Source organism: Ursus maritimus, unplaced genomic scaffold, assembly GCF_017311325.1.
Source record: "Ursus maritimus isolate PB19 unplaced genomic scaffold, ASM1731132v1 scaffold_14, whole genome shotgun sequence".
Lineage (NCBI taxonomy): Eukaryota > Metazoa > Chordata > Mammalia > Carnivora > Ursidae > Ursus > Ursus maritimus.
Window position 1 is genome coordinate 37,079,441 of NW_024423786.1, and position 20,761 is coordinate 37,100,201.

A 20,761-nucleotide genomic window follows, 5' to 3' on the forward strand; every position below is an offset into this window, starting at 1 on the left:
GCCAAACATTACCACAGTCCCTCCTGCATGCATGAAGCCAGGCCTGGCCCCAGAGCACATGGTGGGGAGCGAGGCGTAGCAGAGCCCTGAACCAGCCCTACCTGCAGTCCCTCCAGCTTCTCCTGGAAGTTGTTCTGATCCATGATCTGGATTTTGTGGAACTTCTCCTCATCTTCTATGTGCTGCTGCCGCACCATCTCTATCTGCCCAAGGATCTTAGAAGGCCAGTTGCTGGCAGCCCACCTGGAGGAGCCAGGGGTGGGCATTGGGGGGGGGAGGTCACAGGTGAAATCATGGGGTGGCACAGCCAGGCAGGGGCACCCAGGGTGAAGGGGAGAATGGGGGAATCCAGGCAGTGGCTGGAACCAGCCAGGGCCAAGCAACCAGGAAGTGGAAGTGAGCTGGAGGCAGCCACGGCCACCAACGGGGTCAGGGTGTGGGCCTGCCTGGCCGGGGAGGCTGTCCCTACCCTGCGGCTGTGGTCTGGGAGCTATGGTGGGCATCCAGGGAGATGCATTTCCACGGTGCCCAGTGCAGTGACGGGGCAAGGGGGAGAACGGTGTCGGAAATGAGAGAGGTCATGCTGGGCACCCCCTTACATTCTGCCTCTCCCATGAGGCAAAGCAACAGCCTCTAGTCTGCACTTCCTTGGTGCCCCCCCAGGCCACCAGGCCAGCTTCCTTCATATCAGACCGACTCCCTTTGCTGCCTGATGTGGGGGCTCTGTGGAATTAGGGGCTTCTGTCTGCATCTGGCCTAGGAATGCCGACCCTGGGGGATGCCCACCCTGAGTACTGGGACGCACTGCAAAGCTAGTGCCTTGGGGCTCTTGACAGGTGTCCCAGGAGACAGTGCCAACCTCTCCCAGGCCCCGATATTCTAAAGTCACCCCAGGCCCGTCAGGCAGGGTGGACAAGGGGTTTCTGGGAGCCTCGGTAAGGCAGTCCCAACCTAAGGCTGTTTCCCACAAGGCTCTTGAGCTGGGTGGGGACAAGTGCTGCTCCCCAAGGACTGACCACCAGGCTGGCTTTGCCTGTTCTCTGTGGTCCCAAGGATCCCAAAGGGCCCCCACCACAAACAAGGGGATTCCAGGCCTGTGTGAACATGTGTGTGTCAGGCTGACAATGGTATAGAGAATGGAGTCAGAGTGAGGGGGCCAAGAGGCTCATGTGATTTCCTTCTGCGCCACTGGCCACCTGACCCCGGCCCACGTGGAGCCACAGTCTCAGACATCTTGGCTGGCATATCCCCCCACGGCTACGGGGATATCTGAGAGCCATGTGTCTCAGCACCTCTTTGCTCCCACTCACTTGTCGTTGAAGTCCTCTGTGCTGAGGTTGTACAGGAATTCATCCATGACCTGGTAGTCATCCATGACCTTCACGATCCGCTCCTGCACGGACAGGTGGTAATGAAACTGCATGTGTGGGACCCCAAAGTGGTTAGGCGCTAAGGAAAGGTGGCTCTCTTCCACAGAGGGAGGATTGGGGTTAGGGAGGAGGCGCAGGGTGCACGGCCAGCCCTGGGCTCAGGGTTCCAAAGGCCAAGCTGCCACACCTCCAACCCCCGCCCCCGTCCCATACCTTCTACCCTCCTGGCCTCCCGGATAGCATGGTTCTGAACCTCCACCATGCATCCAGCCTGGTAACCTCCCAACTCCCCCCTCGTTCTCTGTGTCTACCTCACCTCTAGCCTCCTGGCTCCTAATCTCCCAGCCCTGGCCCCCAGGCCCCCTGACACCCGCCTCACCTCCAGCCCCACCAGCTTCTCAGGGATGCCCTTCATCCACTCTCGAAGTTCAGCCAATTCCTCGATGCTGTTGGGCTTCTCATAGATCTTGCGGCTGATGCTGCGAAACTCCTCACAGATCTGGCGGTGGGCAGAGGGCGTTGGGGAGGCCATGTACCCTCTACGTCCTTTCCTGGGGCCTGCTCCTCCTCCTTGGATCCCAGTGTCTCCCGACAGGTAACTGCCCCCACCCTGCCACATCCTGCAGCTGACCTGCTACGGAGCTGAGGCCTCCCTAGCCTCCTGTGCCCGCCCAACACATGCATGGGGCTTCTGAGGCCACTCGCACACCCTCGGCTCCATGAAATGGCCCATCTTCGGGAGAGATTCCCAGGTCTTTCCAAGTCTAGGAAAAGAGGTAGCAGCCCCCATTTCCTGGGATCTTCCGTATGGGACAGCTCCCTGCCGGCAGGCCGGGGGTCAAAGCAGGTTGACTTTCATATCCTTTCATCGGCCTGGGCATCTGCAGACAGCCCTCGCCCTGCCTAGGGACACCTTATTCGTGGGAGCTCGTCCCCGACGCGAGAGCGGGTGCACGTGCTGTTGCAGTCACCAGGGCCGGGTGGGCGGGCACTTACATCGTCCACCTCCTTGTGCAGGTTCTTGGCCAGGATGTCCAGCGTGGACGTGGCCAGGGCCTTGCGCTTCTTGGACAGGCTCTGCTTGACGTTGTCAACGTTGATGTAGAAGGGCCCAATGACGATACTGCTGGGCAGCGAGCTGTCCAGGATCTCTTTTTCCTGCAGGTGGGCGAGCACCACCTCCCGTACTTCCGAGGCCGACGGGGAACGTGTCTGGTAGGCTCTGTGGACAGTGGGCACACGCGAAGGGCAGACGGTGGTAAGTGGGTGGCCGGGAGTCACACCGACACCCAGACGCCCTCAGATGTACGCACGCACTTGAGGAAGGTGGCAATGTCGTTGTTATTCAGCTCCAAATACTTCTGGTACTCCCCGGCGTAAGCCTGCAGTGGGATCATGGCCTTGCGCATAGCATTGGCGATGACGGCCCGCAGCTCCTCCACCAATGGCTCGTGGAGCCCCACGGACTCCAGCAGGGGGTCGCCACTGATAAAGATGTCCTCCATCACCAGCTGCGGAGCCAGGGGTGGAGAGCCGGATGAGCCACCCAGCAGGTGGGCAGAGGAATTAGAGATGGGATCCGAAGCCTGAGTGGGCAGCAGTGTGGCCAATCACTGGCACTGTGGTGAGGGTCGGGGCAGCAGTGTGGCCAATCACTGGCACTGTGGTGAGGGTCAGGGCAGCAGTGTGGTCAATCACAGACAGCGTGGTGGGGGTCGGGGCAGCAGTGTGGCCAATCACAGACAGCGTGGTGAGGGTTGGGGAGAGGGTCTGCTGTGGTGCCTCTGAGTGCAGGCTGTGGACTAATACAGGGCTGGAAGCCCCAGGAGCCCCCTTGCCCGCCAGGGGCAGTGTCTTCCTCTGCCCGGGCCTGACAGTCCAGTGCCCAGGAAAGGAGAAGACGAGACCACCAGGTCACTGATGGCTCTGGCTAACCAGTAAGGAAAACAAGAGGGGCCTGGAGTTCTAGAAGCTCTGGGGCTGGGAGGAGTGGGATGTAACCAGGTGTGTGATGAGCAGGGACTTCTGGCAAGGAGTCCCAAGTGTGGAGGTCAGTGTGCAACCACATCTTAGCGGGAGAGAGAGGCCAGGAGCTGGGTGGGATCAAGAGGGTGTGACAGAGGTGCGTGGACGAGCCCAGCTCCAATCGCAGGTCTGACACTTAGTCACTTTGTGCCCTTATGGGGCACGACAAAATGGGGACGCTAATGGTTCCCAGCACAGCTTGTGGTGAGGAATAAGTGAGAATTGAAGGTCTGAGCACACTACCGACCAGGGGGGAGGCCTGAAATAAAGCTGAACTGCTCTAATACAGTTGGCCTCTGGCTCGGTAGCCACAAGCAGCCAGGCCAGCAGGTGCCCTGGGCCTTGAACTGTGGCTGTACCTTTTCCAGCTGGGGCACTGCGTGCGTGGCCAGGATGCCCTTGTCGAAGAGGTTGAGCAGCGATGTCTCGAAATTCTCCAGTGGCGTGCTGTAGTGCACCCCCGAGCTATCCAGCACCAGGTCCACGATGAACAAGGGATTCTTCCGGGGCCTGTGGGGCAATAGTCAGGCTGACGGTGGGCAGAGACCTGCCAGCATGATGGCTCTCGAGCTTCTTCATGCATGAGAATTGCCTCCTCCCTCCTTCTAGAAACCTCTAAGTTACCAGAAAAACACAGACCAGCCAAAGATTACTCACTCCCTGCCACTTGCCCAGAGGTTCACAGGCACCAGGGAGAGGGAGGACCACCATGCCATTCTGAGGTCATCAGGACAGGTGAGCCAGACCCTGGATCCTTGCGGCACCCACGCTGCCCCCAGAAGGCTGTCATCCTTGGCTTCACATGCCCACTACATGCCAACAACCCTCAAGCCTAGATCCCAGCCAGGCCTCCCCAATGCACTCTGGATTGCCATCTACCACCCACCTGGGCCTTTAATGGGCATCTCAAACATTGTGTCCCGTGACTCCCACCAGCTCCCCTCAGGGCTCGGTACTAGTGGTGGACCCCAGGAGTCAGCTTGTCTCCCCCCAACCTCCTCCCACTGCAACCAGGCCCATAGCACTGCCACCCAGGCATGGCCCCAAATCTGCCCCCCCCCCAAGTCCCAGCCACATCATCCCTTGTCTAGACAACGGCAGGAGACTTGGTCTGATTTGTCTTCTGCCTCACTTGTCCCTACAAATCCAGAGCATCGTTTAATCAGATTATAATTCCCCTCTGATGGCTGCCGACCACACTTAGAATAAATCTAGCCCCGACTGTGACCCCAGGAGGCTCTGATCTGGCCTGTCCCTGCAACCTCTCCCCCATCATCCTGACCAGCCTTCCCTACTCCAGCCATAGCTGCTGGCCTTTCCATTCTTGACTGCCCCCCGATCTTCCTCCCCTCCGAGCCTCTACATGTGCTGGGCCTTCCACCCGGGGCCTCTCCTTCACACATCTCCCTGGCCGCTTTCCTCTCAGTCTCAGGTCTTGACTCAGATGACCCTGACCCCCTGGCAGAGTCCCCTGCCCCACCCGGGGTCTGTCACGGCCCCTGCCAAGATCGGCAGTGACCGTCTATTGATTCATTTGCTTGCTGTCTGTCCCCCATGAGAGCAGGAGTCATGCTTCTCTGGTTCCCCCAGAACCCCACCTGGCTCATGGCAAGTGCTCGAAGAATATTTCTTTTGACTGAGTAACTCAGGGACTGATGGAGAAAACGAAGGTCACCCAGAGACGTGCGAGTCAGAGCTGGTGGGACATTCCCGGGCCACCAGGGCAGGGGCCGGGCTCTCCCTACCATCCAGGACCCGGTAGTGCAGGGCACGCTGGTCCCGGCTGCCCCGCCCCCCCACCTGTGCCAGCCTAGCAAGGAGTAGTGGGGGCGTCCCCGGCGCCTGCGCTCGGCCAGCCCCACCTGTAGGGGCTGTTGATGAGGTCGTGGCCCCAGACCATGTGGTCGGGGCAGTCCAGCACGCTGCAGCACGCATCGCTGATGAACTGTGAGAAGCTGGCCAGCGAGTCCTGCACCAGGAAGCGCAGCGCGTCTTGCAGCACGTGCTTGAGCAGCTCCATCAGCTTGCGCAGCTTGGACAGGAGGTACACCTCCCAGCTGGTTTCGTAGAGGTTGTACCAGCCCTTGCTCATGTCACGCAGGCTGCTCCGCATGGCCACCTTGAGTGTGCTGATCCAGCTGTCCCTGAGGAACATCTGCACCTGGAGTGGCCATGGTGGCATCAGGCGGGCCGCCCGGGAACCTGTGCCCACAGCCACCACGCTCGGTGACCGGAGGCAGCAGGGTGCCGGGCCAGCCTCAGGACCCGGATGACCACGGAAGGATCTCCCCCCCCCCCAACTGACGGCTGAGCCCTACCACCAACACCCTCCTGTGACCCTGGGGACCGGGGCTCCTCTGGGGGCAGGAGGGAGGAGGAGCAGCAGAAGCAGGGCTTTCTCCCGACCTAAGGGAGAGACCGAGGGACTAAGACACAGGAAATGAGCAGAGACAGACACAGAGTGAAGCAGGGACGGGGAGCTTTTCTCCTGGGCCATCTGGTGATGGTCTCCCACAAGGCTGCCCCTTCTTCCCTCACACCCCAAACTTAGCGGGTATGTGGGGTTCCTGCTCTCCTTTCCAAGACAAGGGGTCTGCTTCAGAGGCCACCAGGGTTGGATGGCAAGCGACTAGAAAGGGAGCCTACCCTGGGTCTCCTCTCTGAAATGAACCATCCACCGGGGCCACCCCCAGCCTCCCACAAGGTCTAGGTTTTAAGGAGAACAGGGGCTCACGGCCTCACCGCTGGCCAGTCAGCTCCAAGGCTCCAGCCTGCATGTGGCCCTCCAAGCCCCGGAAGCCCACGCACCTGCGAGAAGGTCTGGGACTGGATCTGCTCGAACTCCTCCAGGCGACTGTACTTGGAGAGGTTTGAGTGGAACAGGGACATGGCGGTCACCTTGTTGCATTCAGCCCGCACCTTGCTGAGGGCCGTGATGACCTCTGGCCGTGTAAGCAGGGACACAAAGGTGAAGTCTTCCTTCTGCTCCCGGAAGGGGTAGCTGGGGACACTCACCAGCCCTGCAGGGGTGAGGGCGGAGGGCCAGTGTCAGATTGGCCTGGGACACACCAGGGGTTAGGATGCTCTACAGGGTGGTGATGGAGAGATACAACTCCCATCTCCTCCCAAAGAGAAACCACATCCCCAGAACCCCTCTCTCCCCGCAGCAAGCTGCCTGCTCTGGGGTGAGTAAATGGATCCCCTCCGGGCCTCTCTGGGTCACTGACCCCTTTGAAGTGGATGAGAACCACGGACCCTGTCCCCCTTCACTCCTGCCCACTCTGCATACAACCCAGCACCAAGCAAGGGAGATGTGGGTACCGGGACCCTCGGACTGCCCACTGTCCATGCCCCACCCCAGCTTCCTGGACACTTCATACATGTGGCAGCTCGGGCCGGGAAATGAAATTCAGTCATCAGAGAAGTCAAAGCAAGGAGGGCCTGGGGGAACTAGTGTCCTACTCGAGACTCAGTCTGCCACGGGTCAGATGGGGCTGCAGCAATGCCACCGGCTCCTGCTGTTCTATGTCCCTCAGACCGTCAGAGCCCTTCCATCCGCTTCTGAACAGTGTTGTCCTAATACACATTACCTGCTTCCTTCTGTGCTACTCAGACTACTGGGATGGATGGATGGATCGATTGCTTGATTTAGAGAGAGGCGGATGGGGAGAGGGGCACAGGGAGAGGGAGAGAATCTTAAGCAGTGCCCCAAGACTCCTAGTTTTTATAAGAGCCTTCATGGACACCCCGGCCCCCGCCCCAGCTCCCTAGGCAGCTGGGGAAGAAGCTGGGAGTGTCAGGTTTACGGACCACCTTACAGGGAGGAGCGGGAGGGCTCTGGCTACGTGGGTGGCCACGGGGCCCGCCTTCGTCCAGCCGCCCTCACCTTGCCTGGGCACCTTCTCCTCCTCCTTCTCAGGCAGGGTCACGTAGGAGAACGTGTCCGGCTTGGAGGAGACAATCTGGTCAAAGCTGATTTTGTTCATGCTGCGCTCATAGTCCAGGCTCACCTCTCTGGAGAGATTGCTGAGGTGCTCCAGAACCCTGCCAATGGGGAAGGGGGCAGGGGAGTCAGGGGGCTCCCCACACCCTGTCACCCCCACGCTGTGGGCTCTGGCATTGACCTGTGGGCATGTGTTTGGGACTTCCCTTCCAGATTCATGGGCACACCTCCCACCTGGCCCCCAGCCACTAACCTCCATCACCCTTGTCCCTGCCTCTTAAGTGTCACACCCCCCTCTCCCATCGCACCAATTGAGTCGGCCTGTATTGTTTCTCATTTCTCAGTGTCATCCCAGCAAGACACTGTCCCTGCCTGGTCCCCTCACTTCCACCCCTGCCCATTCCAATCCACTCCCCACAAAACTAAAGTCTGAGCACATCCTTCTCTTGCTAAAAATCCGTCCTGGGCCCCTGCATCCTAGGATAAAGTCAGACCTCTTCCTGGGACCAGACCCTCCCTGTTCTCAGCTCTAGTCACCTTCCTGCCCCACCCTCAGCCCAGCTTCAGCCACAGGCAGCCCCCCTGGGTTCCTGGAGGCACTCTGAGCTCTCACCTCAGAGCCTTTGCATTTACCGTTCCCTCTGGTAGCCACACTCTGATCCCAGCCCCTCCTGCTGCCTGACCAGCCCAGGCTCCTCCCTTGGGGTTTCTACCCCAGGCACGCTTTGCCCCCTCCGGATGAGGGCAGCCTCATTTGTGCGCCCAAAGTTCTTCCCCTGTCTCAACAATCCTGACCTCCTGAGGGCATTTTTTTCATTCATTCACTATTGCTCCCCCAGCCAGAATCCTCTTCTCCCCTTACTTTTTCCAAGACTCAGCTCAAATGAGCTGAGGTCTTCTCTTGACAGGAGAGCCCCATCCATGACATCTCTATTCCCTTGTCTTGCTTTGTCTCCACAGTGCCTACCAAACCCTGAATCACCTTGTTTTCTCATTGTGTATCTCCCTGGCCAGACTGAAAGCCCAGGAGGGCAGGCCCTTCATGGGGTGTGTTCACAGCTGCGCCCCTGTGTCTGGCACAAGAGGGAGACTTGCTTGCCTGTCTGGTGTCCACTTTCTCCTCATTGCACCTCACTGTTGTTCTGGGACTCTCTCCTTTCTCACATGACTTAGGGCAAGTTGACGTGTCCCAGCTCTGGGGCCGTGGCAGAGCTCGACCAGACTACTACTTGGCTTAGGAGTGGGAACGTGATCCGGTCATCATCAACCATCGATGCAGAGCTATAAAACCAAGCTCCCTTGTCCCATCTTCCCCAGGACAAATGCTGGGGTGTTGTTCATGCTCCAGAGTTGCCTGTGAGATCAGAGGCGCTACTTCTCTTAAAACCGCATCTCTGCCCAGCGGCTTGCCTCCATTATATCCTGCCACCTCCCTTACATGTCTCCTGGGAGGACTCCATCAATACATCCGTTATACAAGAATCCCCCCCCATATGGGCTCGGCTTCGAGGGAATCCAATCTAGGGCAGGACTTGGTGGACTCTGGACTTTGTACTTCTGAAACTGTTGCTGCCACCTGCCCAGGGATGAAGCCAGCGCCCAATGGGGACACAGCCCTGCGTCCGATTTCTAGTTCTCAGTAAAGCAGTGTGTTTTCCTGCTGTCTAAGCCAATTTGAGCCCGGCTATTTGTTATAAACAGCCCAAAACATTCTCAGTGATTTAAAACCCAAGAAATGGAATTCTGGACAACCAAGGTAATGGTGGCCACATCGATGCCAACCTCCCCACACGCTCTCAAAAGACAGAAGGAAAGAGAAAAAACAAAAGCCAGGACAAATCACACCACCAAAATCCATACCGTCAGCATACCCAGCATAAAGAAAATGCCCAAACTTCACATTATCTTTAAGTAGAAAAATAATTGTCAGTTCCCAGTGAGGTGCAGCTCACCTCCTGCTGCCAGCCTGCATGGAGGACGGGGGCCGTCTGGGGAAGACGGAGCAGAAGAGGGGTAGCCCCTAAGCTTGGTCTGAAGTCCTGCCAGAAAGAGAGAAAGTCCACCCCACTGCAAAAACACTGACCATGAGTCCCGGAGAATCAGAGCAGTGAGGGCAAGGAAGGAACTTCCACGCGTTCATTCAAGGTGACGTTCTTTGAAAGGCATCATGACGTTGGAGGGCGGAGGTAAAAGAAAAGGAGGACTTTGGAGATTGAAGGGTGATGGGAAAGGAAGCAAAAGTGGAAAATTAGAGTCCTGCAAGGTAAGAGAAAACAACAACTTGGGAGGACAACCCCTCTCCCCAACACACACACACACACACACACAGCCATCCGCTCAGAAAAAGAAAAAAAACCTGGTTTGCTCTCCTAACGGAAGAGGGCGCCCTGGAACTAGGAATTTTGTAAATCATCCCAAATCCGAGAATGGAAGGGGTGAAAGTAGATGACACTTACATAAAGCTACTGAGAGAGAGAGAAAGAGAGAGAGAGAACCCACCTCACCTGATGAAAATTCTCATCCAACCCTCAAAGAAAAAAACAAGGACAAAGCAGAAGAAAACTAGCACAGCGCTTCAAACCGAACTAAATATCTTCAAACAAGTGTTTGGGCATATGAAAAACCTTGAATCAGAATTTCACAACTAAAACACCGAAATAGGCAAATAACAGGAAGAAACGAAAAGCTATTTCATTGAACTCAGGGGGGAAAATGGAAGAAACAAAATTATCTCTGGAAGGAAGGTAAAATTAGAGGTGCCTAAGGAAGAATGAGTCAAATAAAAAATCTAATAAAGTACATTGAAGAAAGACCAGAATATAACCAAGAAAATTAAAATGAGGAGGGGAAAGAACTAAAAAGGGACACAAATGTTTAAATTAGAAATAGGTAGGGGCGCTTGGATGGCTCATGGGGCACCTGGGTGGCTCAGATGGTTAAGTGTCTGCCTTCAGCTCAGGTCATGATCCCAGGGTCCTAGGATCCAGCCCCCCATTGGGCTCCCTGCTTGGCAGGGAGCCTGCTTCTCCCTCTCCCTCTGCTGTTCCCCCTGCTTGTGCTCTCTCTCTCTGTCAAATGAATAAATAAATAAAATCTTTAAAAAAAAATAGATGAAGCAGCAAGATAGATGATAGATGAGATAGATAGATAGATAGATGGATAGATAGATGGATAGATAGATAGATAGATAGATAGATGGATGGATAGATGGATAGATAGATAGATGGATAGATAGATAGATAGATAGATAGATAGATAGATAGATAGATAGATGGATAGAGATAGAGATAGAGATAGAGATAAAGATAGAGAAATATAAGGGAATCTGATAAAGAAAAACAGGATAATGGAACCGAATATTTAAAACTATAATCCAAGAGAAATTTCCAGAAATAAAGAATATCTGAATCTATGTATTTAAAAAGCCCATTTTGTACTTAGGAAAACTGACCCAGAATGATCAACTCTGAGACATACCCTAGTAAAATGATTAGACTTTAAAGATGAAAAACAAACAAAAAAACCCCAAGGCCTCCAAGCCAAAAAATCAAACAACTTACAAGGACACAGGAGTTAGACTGGCATCGGGCCTCTCAAAATCAACACTGAAAGCAAGTCAACAAAAGAGCAGCATTAAAACAAACAAAAAACCTCAAGCAATGACAGTGTGAAACAAGAATTTTATATCAAATCAAGTTGTCAAGTCTTTTTTTTTTTAAAGATTTTATTTATTTATTTGACAGAGATAGGAACAGCCAGCGAGAGAGGGAACACAAGCAGAGGGAGTGGGAGAAGAAGCAGCAGGCTCACAGCGGAGGAGCCTGATGTGGGGCTCGATCCCATAACGCGGGGACGCCGGGATCACGCCCTGAGCCGAAGGCAGACGCTTAAGCGCTGTGCCAGCCAGGCGCCCCATGTTGTCATCAAGTCTTCAACATTCAAGACCTATACCATACTCTTGAGCCCTTGATGAGGAATCTACTAGAAGAGGAGCTTCATTCAACCAAGAGATTGATGGGGTTCAGGACACACTTCCCCAAATATGGCACCTTGGCATATTGAATGTTTTAAGCTGAAGGAATTTGAGAAATGGGCTTCCCCTGAATCGGGTCATAAGATCCTCATGCGAGACATGCCCTCCTTAAACCCAGAGGAAAAGGCGTCCTTAGCTCCAAGATGGAATGACACCAAGAGGAATCCCAATGAAGAGGCCTCCCTCAGTTTTCCTCAGTTTACTACCCTTAGCTCATATCCTTGTGTCTTGCCACAATTCCCACAGCCTTCTACTCTTCACCGGACCTAGCATAGGTTTAACCCCTTCAGGTCTTCATTTCCTTATGAAGGCTCCCATGTCAAGGGAAACATAAATTTGTAAGCTCCTCTCTTGCTAATCTGTCTTTGTTACAGAGCCTCAGCCAAGAACCTAGAAGGGTATAAAGAAAGAAGATTGTTCTTTCCTATCCCACAAAATGACAGGAGAAACTTCAGAAAAAAAGTCTGATATACTCAATTGACTTAATTGTAGATTTAAGACTAAAACAAAGATGGGGAGTCTGGCTGCTTCAGTGGGTGGAGCGCGTGATTCTTGACCTCAGGATTGTGAGTTCGAGCCCCACGTTGGGCATAGAGCATACAATCACTCGATCACTAAAATTTATTTTAAAAAATAAAAATAAAACAAAGATAGAGATGAGAGTGGAAGAATATCATATCAAAATAGTAAGGAGAAAAAAAGCAACTAAAAATGGGAGGAGAGGGGTACCTGGGTGGCTCAGCGTCGGTTGAGTCTCACTCTAAGTTTGGGCTCAGGTCATGATCTGGGTGGGTGGGAGGGGGTGTCCTGAGCTTGAATCCCTCAAAAGGCTCTGTGCTCAGCGGGGAGGCTGCATCTCTCCTTCTTCTTGTCCCGCTGCCCCTCCCCCACCTCATACTCTCTAAAATAAATAAATGATTCTTTTTTAAAAATGGGAGGCAAAAGGGATGAAGAAAGTAGAATAAAGTCAAGACTGTTACAAAGGAAATCAAAGGGAGTAGAAGGATACCATTAAAAACGGACAAAGCAGATATTAACAGGTTAAATAAGAAAGCAGGGGACATGGGGCACTATAAAAGGCTTAACTACAAAAGAAACCGCTCAAATAAGGTACAAAACTGCCCACATACCAAAAGAAATTTAAAAAGTGAGGGGCGCCTGGCTGGCTCAGTTGGAAGATCATGGGACTCTTGATCTCAGGGTTGTGAGTTCCAGCCCCACGTTGGGTGTAGAGAATATTTAAAAATAAAAGCTTTAAAAAAAAAGAAATTAAAAAGTGAAAGAACAAAGAAACTACATCACGTAAAGAAGGAAACAGAATTGAGATCAAACGTAGCAGCTCTATCAATAAATATGAATGGGTTTAACTCACTTATTACAAGAGAAAGATCTTCAATTTGACTCGCAAAGTAAGACCTGACTATACACTGATAACAAGAGATCTCTCTAACTCAGAAAGGCTAAAAATGGCGGGATGGGCAAAAATATCTCAGGAAAATGGAAATGACAAAAGTCAGGTTACAATGCTGATATCATAAAAGGTAAATTCTGGTCATAGAGACTTTGACCTGTTCAAGAGCACTTTTTAATGCTAAAAGCCACAATTAGTAACGATAATATAACACACTATTCTCCATGGACAAAAATAAGTAAAGATATCAAAGAAATAAATAACATAATTCAGGGATGCCTGGGTGGCTCAGTCGGTTAAGCGTCTGCCTTGGGCTCAGGTCATGATCCCAGGGTCCTGGGATCAAGTCCCACATCGGGCTCTTTGCTCAGCGGGAGCCTGCTTCTCCCTCTGCCTGCAGCTCTGCTTGTGTGCGTTCTCTTTCTCTCTCTGACAAGCAAAATCTTTAAATAAATAAATAAATAAATAAATAAATAAATAAATAAACAAACAAATTTTAAAATAACATAATAAGATAGATTTTTCTGGAATACATGCATATATAAAGCTCTTATACCCTAACAATAGGGATATACCTCTTCTCACGTGCAAGTAGAACATTCAGCAAAAAATTGATTATATATTAAGTCACAGAGAAAACATCAGCAAGTTCTATAGAGCAGAAATATTATAAGTAACACTCTCTGATCTCAATGCCATAAAAGTAGAAATTATTAACAACAAATTTTAACAAGTCCTTTTCATGAGGAAAATTGTAAAACCCAACATTAAACAATTCTTTAAAGAAATGGGAAATATAAATCAGATTTTTGGAATAAAAAAATGAAATACTACATATCAGAATCTGTGACTATTTTTAAAGCAGTTATCAATAGAAAGTTCATTAGCCTTAAACACAGTTATCAGTAAAAACATAAATAAGTGAATTAAATTCCTATAATATAAATTCCTATTAATATAAATTCCTATAAACATAACAAAACATAAGCCAAAAGAAGGCACAAGAAAGGAAATAATAGAAAGTGGAAATGGGGGGCGCCTGGGTGGCACAGCGGTTAAGCGTCTGCCTTCGGCTCAGGGTGTGATCCCTGCGTTATGGGATCGAGCCCCGCATCAGGCTCCTCTGCTGTGAGCCTGCTTCTTCCTCTCCCACTCCCCCTGCTTGTGTTCCCTCTCTCGCTGGCTGTCTCTATCTCTGTCAAATAAATAAATAAAATCTTCAAAAAAAAAAAAAAAGAAAGAAAGAAAGTGGAAATGGGGGCACCTGTGTGGCTCAGTCAGTTAAGTGTGTCAGTTCGGCTCAGATCATGATCTCAGGGTTCTGGGATGGAGCCCCATGTCACGCTCCATACTCAGCAGGGAGTCTGCTTGTCCCTCTGCCCTCCTCCCCCTTTCTCTCTCTCTCTCAAATAAATAAATAAATAAATAAATAAATAAATAAATAAATAAATAAAATCTTTATTAAAAAAAGGAGTAGAAATGAACGAGGTAGACGTAGAAAACAGTCAAATTAATAAATCAAGGTCCTATTTTTTTAAAAAATTAACACATCAAACAAATCACTAAGAAACTTAATTAAGCAAAAAAGGAAGAGAGCATAACTCTACAAAATAAGAAGAGACGAGGGGGAAGTCGACATTGAGATAGAAAAAACTTTCTAAATCATGAGACCACTTATCAAAAGTCTAGGCAAATACACACACACACACATTTAAAGATTTTATCCATTTATTTGAGAGAGAAACAGAATTAGCAACAGAGAACATGAGTGGGGAGGAGAGGGAGAAGCCGGCTCCCCGCGGAGCAGGGAGCCTTCCGTGGGGCTCCATCCCAGGACCCCGGGATCACGACCCAAGCCGAAAGCAGACGCCAACCAACCGAGCCACCCAGCACCCCTAGGCAAATATATTTTAAAACCTAGAAAACACGGATCATTTTTTAGAGAACCAAAGTATATCAAAATTGACCCCCAAATTGGAAATACAAAGCTTAACTAGACCAATTCCTTTAGAAAAATGAAGTTATAGAGGAACTATCCCACCAGAAACACCACATCCAAATGGTTTCAGAAGGGAATAACCAGATAGCCTCAATACAATAAAAATTGTTCCAGAGTACTGAAAAATGAAGGAAAACATCAATATTCTTCTTATAAAGCAAGTATAACTTGTTTCAAACTTGAAAATGACAGTACAAAAAAAATTACAAACCAACACTACTTATATTGATGCAAAAGTTCTAGACAGCATACTAACCAACAGAACCCAATACATTTTTTAAAAAATGATACACCATGGCCAGGTGGGATTTATTAAAGGAATCCAAGATTGTTTCACTATCAGAAAATCAATTAATATAATACACCATGTTAATAGATCTAAGGAGACAAATCATAGGATTATCTCCATAAGTACTTTAAAAGCCTGTGACAAATAAACACTTGGAAGAAAGCAGTAGTTTCAATGAATATGTGATTAAATAAAGTCCTAAAGCTAGCATTTTCTTAAGGGGGAAACTTACTAGAGGTACTTCCACTATTATTAGGAACAAGGTAAGGATCCCTACCATCTCTACTACTGTTCAATGTTGTACTGCAGGTATTGGAAAATGCAATTAGGCAAGAGAAAGTGATTAGAGGAATAAGAATTGGAGAAGAATAAGTAAAACTATCTCTATCTACAGGTAATATGTACTTAGAAAGCCCTGGAGAATCAATGATAAAACACATTCAAACAATTCAGTAAGGATTGTTTGCAACAGGATGTAAAATTAGCATACGCAAATCAGTAGACACAATAATAGAGAAAATCCCATTTATAATAGTGACAAAGAAGATGAAATACTTAATAAACATGCAAAACCTATATGAGAAAAACATAAAGCATTCCTAGATACAAAAGTAGTCTTGAACAAATGAGTGAACATTCTTTGTTCTTGGATAGGACAGTTCAAGATCCTAAAGATGTCGGCTGTACCCAGGTAATTTAAAAATATAATGCAATCCCATTGAAAATACAAAGTGTTGTGTGTGTGTGTGTGTTTTTTTTTTTTTAAGAGAGAGATAATGCAAGCTGGAGGAAGGGCAAATGGAAAGGGAGAGAGAATCCCAAGCAGGACTTGTGCTTAGTACAGAGCACAACTAGGGGCTCGGTCCCACAACCCTGAGATCGTGACCTGAGCCAAAATCAAGAGTCAGATGCCCAATCAACTGAGCCACCCAGGTAACCCAAAATACAAAGTGCTTTTAAGATAGAGCTGGAGGAGCTGATACAATGCTCACGGGGGAAAAAAGCACGCAAATGCCTACCAAAATCCCAACAACAACAAAATCCCAACGACATTTTTTGCAAAAATAGAAAAATCCATCCTAAAATTTGTATGGAATTTCAAGAGACCCAAATAACCAAAAGAATCTTGAAAAAGAACAAAGTGGGAGGACTCACACTTCCTGATTTCAAAACTTAATGGAAAGCTGCAGTAATCAAACAGTGTGGTACTGGCAGAAAGGTATATAGACCAAAGGAAGGGAACAAGAGTCTAGAAATAAACTCCCAAATATATATGGGTCAAATGATTTTCAACAAGGGTGCCAAGACCATTCGATGGGAGAAAGAACAGTCTTTTCAACATACTGTGTTAGGAAAACTGGATCTCCACATGCAGAAGAAAAAAACTGAACCCTTACCTAACCCCATATACAAAAATTTACTCAAAATGGATCAAAGATCGAATATAAGAGCTAAAACTATGAAACTCTTAGAACAGATGGGGGAAAGCTTCATGACAGTGGATTTGGAAACAATCTCCTGGCTGTGACACCAAAGGCACAGGCAACAAAAGAAAAAACAGACAAATTAGAATTCATCAACATGAAAAATCTTGTGTCCTAGTAACATAAAGGACACTAGCAACAGAATAAAAAGGCAAACCATGAGATGGGAGAAAACATCACATCTCTGATGAGGGATTAATATCCAGAATATATAGACAACTCATAAAACTCAACAACAAAAACCAAACAGCTGGATTCAAATACGGGCAAAGAATTTTAATAGACCTTTCTCCAAAGAAGGACCTACTAATGGCCAATAAGCACATGAAAAGATGTCAACATCACTAATCATTTAGGGAATTGCAAATAAAAACCACAATGAAATACCATGTCACATCCATTAGGGTGACTAATGTAAAGGAAAAAAAAGAAAAGAAATGTTGGTGAGGATGTGAAGAAATGAGAACCCTGGTGCCCCGCTGGTGGGAAATGTCTAAAAAATGACAAACAGGGCTTCGCAGATGCCGCTGACGCCACCCAGAGCTGCCCTGTGCCACCCTGCCATGGTGAACCCCATGATGTTCTTAGACAAGTGCCATCAACGTGAGCCCTTGGGCCATGTATCTTTTGAACCCTTCGCAAAGTTCTAAAGAGAGCCAAAAACGTTTGCACTCTGAGGACTAAAGAGGAAGGATTTGGTTATAAAGTTTCCTGCTGTCACAGAATTATTCTAGGGTTCATGTGCCAGGGGGGTGGCTTCACACGCCATAATGGCCCTGGTGGCAAGTCCAACCAGAGGGAGAAAACTGATGATGAAAATTTCAGCCTGAAGCACACGGGTCCTGGCATCTTGTCCATGGCAAATGCAAGACCCAACACGAATGTTCCCAGTTTTTCATCTGCACTACCACGACTGAGTGTTTGGGTGGCAAGCATGTGGTCTTTGGCAAGGTGAAAGAGGGCATGGAAACCACTGAGTGCTTTGGGTCCAGGAATGGCAAGAGCAGCAAGGAGTTCACCGTTGCCGACTGTGGACAACTCTAATAAATTTGATGTGTGTTTTATCTTCACGACCAGACGGTTCCTTCTCCCATCTGTTCATAATGGCCTACAATCTGTGCTTTCACTGCAGTTCTTTGGGTTCCATGTTTTCCGTACCCCTCTCCAAGTCAAGATGGATTGTACAGCTAAGTTTATGATTATGAAAAACCAAACGACAACAGCAAACAGAATTACCATACGCCCTAGCAACTCCACTTCCAGGTGTACACCCAAAAGAATAGAAAGCAGGGACACGAAGAGAGATTTGTACACATGTTCACAGTAGCCCAAATATGGCAGCAGCCCAAGTGTCCATCCCCAGAGGAGTGACAAACAAGAGGTGGTACACGCCCACGATGGAATATTACAAGGAAATCCCCACACCTGCTACAACATGCATGAACCTAGAAGACGTTATGCTCAGTGAAATAAGCCGGACACAAAAGGACAAAGCCTGTATGATTCTCCTCAGATGAGGGACTTGGAGCAGTCCAATCCACAGAGACGCAAAGTAGAATGGTGGTTGCCAGGGGCTGGGGGAGATGGGAATGGGGAGTTGTTTAATGAGTGCAGAGTTCACAAAGCTCTGTGGAGGGACGGCAGGGATGGTTGCACAACAGTGTGAATGCACTTAATTCCACTGAGCTGTACACTTAAAAATGGTTAAAATAGTAAATTTTAGTAGTAAATAGTAGTAAAATAGTAAAATTTTAGTAAATTTACTAATAGTAAATTTTATTTTATCTTAGTAAAATAGTAAATTTTAGTAAAATGATGTATATTTTGTCACAGTTTTAAAAAATAACCACTTAAAGCAAACAAACAAACAAGAATAGCCAGGAAAACACTGAAAGGGAAGAGCTACAAAGGGGGCTGGCCCTACAAGACATTAAAATATACTGTAAAACACCTATAATTAAACTGTAGTCCAAGTGCATAAACAAACAGAACAATGGAATAGAATAGAAAGTCCAAAAATAGACCCGAGTGCATATAAACATTAGTGTATGATAAAGGTGGCATGTCGAACCACTGAGCCAAAGACGGAAGTTTTAATAAAGGCTGATAGGCATTTAATAAACCATGTAATAAATGCTGGTCATTTGGAAAAAGATAAAATTGGATCCATACCACACACCGTACATAAGGATGGAATGAGGATATGAAACCATACGAGTACAGGAAGAAACCTTCAGTATGGGTAAGGGCCCTCGAACCATGACTCAAACCCCAGATGTAATGGAAGAAATGATTAATAACATTGTTTAGAGACATATGTTTAAAGTTGTATTGCAAAAACTACCATAAGCAAAGTCAAGCTACAACGGACAAACCAGGAGAAAATATTTACAACATAAATCACAGATGAAGGACCAATATCTCTAATATCTAAAGAACCCTTAAAATCAGAGGGAGGAAAAAGCTCAAAAGCCTGAGGGGGGAAAAAAAGTGGGCAAAAGACATGAATAGGCAAGTCACAAAAATATCTAAAACTTGTCTTTAATCACACGAAAAGATGGAAAAATGTTCAGCCTCACTTTTAATGCTTCAGACTTACTTACGTTGCTCACTTATCTTCCAGACTGGCAAAAAAAATCACATAGCATGGCGACACACTCTCGGCAAGGCTGTGGGGAAACGGGCACTCACACGCTGCTGGTGGGTAGGCAAAACAGCACCACCCCCACGGAGGGAAATCTGGCGACAGCGAACCAAGCTACAGTTGTGCTTATCTTTTGATTTAGCAATCCCGCTTCTCAGCTACCCTTGAAGCTACCCCTGCATCACCATGAACATACGAAAGCACGAGGGTATTCCTTGTAGCACTGTTTATGATTGCAACATACTGGCAATGACCTAACTGCCTGTATAATAGAGAACGGTCGAATAAACCATGGTAAGCGCGGTACGTTCACACACTAGACCGCTATGTGGCTATGAAAAAGAAGGAAGGAGAGCTCAATGAACTCGTATGGATTGATTTCCAGGATGCACTGGAAGTAAGGTGACATGCAAAAGGATAGGAAGGCGGGCGGTCTGAGAATACACGTGTGTCTGCTCATTTGTGCAAAAAGAAATACAGAACGGCTACGGCAGAAGCTCGTGACTCTGGTTAGCCATGTGCCTGTGGTGGGAACAGGGTGGAAAGAGGAAGATGTAGAGAGGATGGAATGAATGGGGGTGGAGAGGGACAGATCCGAGGATACTTTAATGAATACTATATATCAGTGAGAGAAGCAGATACAGAGAAAATATACATTACATACAAAGAACAAACTGACCACACTATATTTCATCAAATGAACATACCCCACTGAAGGGGTGGGAAGAACTAAAGCAAATAACTTTTGAATATGGTATTCAGACTATATGCCCCCAGGGTGAAGAGAAAAAACACTAAATGTGTGTCAAGGTCTACTTAGTAAGGTTTTTCTTCGGAAGAGTACGAATTAGCAGTTTGAAACTACTTTCTGTGTATTCTAGGACTGAGCAAATATACTATGAACAATGAATGGGAGCTGGTTTTCTTCTGGAGAAAGAAGTACCAAATATGTATAAGTGAGAATGAGCCATGCGGTACTAGCGTCAGTTTGAACCCAGATAGATCGATAGGTAGAAATACACACGGGGGAGTGTGGAGGTTATATGCAATAACAATGTGGTATAATGTCATTATACATATTCCCCAGATTTGTCCGGTCTAAGAACCTAAAGCAATGAGTTTCCAGTAGCAATGAGCATATCCAGTGCCCAGATCTCGGCTTCTAAATACCATTCCCCACTGAAAGGAACCAGGGCTCCTTGGAGAAATAGCTGATTTCAAGGCTGGGTCTGGGGAAGTATAAAATGAACTCAGAACATTTTGCTGTGGCCAAAAGTACAAGAGGAACCTATCAGGACACATAAATCAGCTTGAAGAGGCTCCCTCTGGCCAAATCTGGGACAATTGGGGCATCAAAATATAAAATGGTAGTAACAGATTATAACCCTTCAAACGAAAAGAGAATCTGTGAGTCGATGTTGATAATGAGAGATCTGGAGATGAACAAGACACCCTCTAGAGCCCAAGAAGTCCACAGCACAGGGAGCGGGATGGCCCACAGATGGGCGCGGGGGCTCCGGGAGGAAGTGACGGGGGGGGGGGGGGGGGGGGGGGGGGGGGGGG

The 20,761-nt window shown here is 48.6% G+C and overlaps 1 protein-coding gene and 1 pseudogene across 1 annotated transcript in view; one reads left to right on the forward strand and one right to left on the reverse strand.

Annotated features, from left to right (window-relative positions):
* DNAH1 (dynein axonemal heavy chain 1) overlaps positions 1-20,761 on the reverse strand; it is a 73,387-nt gene that overhangs the window by 44,118 nt on the left and 8,508 nt on the right. The window contains exons 8-16 of the mRNA XM_040628716.1: positions 7,282-7,439; positions 6,204-6,415; positions 5,258-5,556; positions 3,755-3,905; positions 2,688-2,881; positions 2,367-2,592; positions 1,750-1,869; positions 1,311-1,393; positions 102-243 (exon numbers count right to left, since the gene is read on the reverse strand). Coding sequence (XP_040484650.1) covers positions 102-243; positions 1,311-1,393; positions 1,750-1,869; positions 2,367-2,592; positions 2,688-2,881; positions 3,755-3,905; positions 5,258-5,556; positions 6,204-6,415; positions 7,282-7,439 — 1,585 coding nt within the window. The remainder of the gene's footprint in view (positions 1-101; positions 244-1,310; positions 1,394-1,749; positions 1,870-2,366; positions 2,593-2,687; positions 2,882-3,754; positions 3,906-5,257; positions 5,557-6,203; positions 6,416-7,281; positions 7,440-20,761) is intronic.
* LOC103674763 lies at positions 17,171-17,598 on the forward strand (annotated as a pseudogene).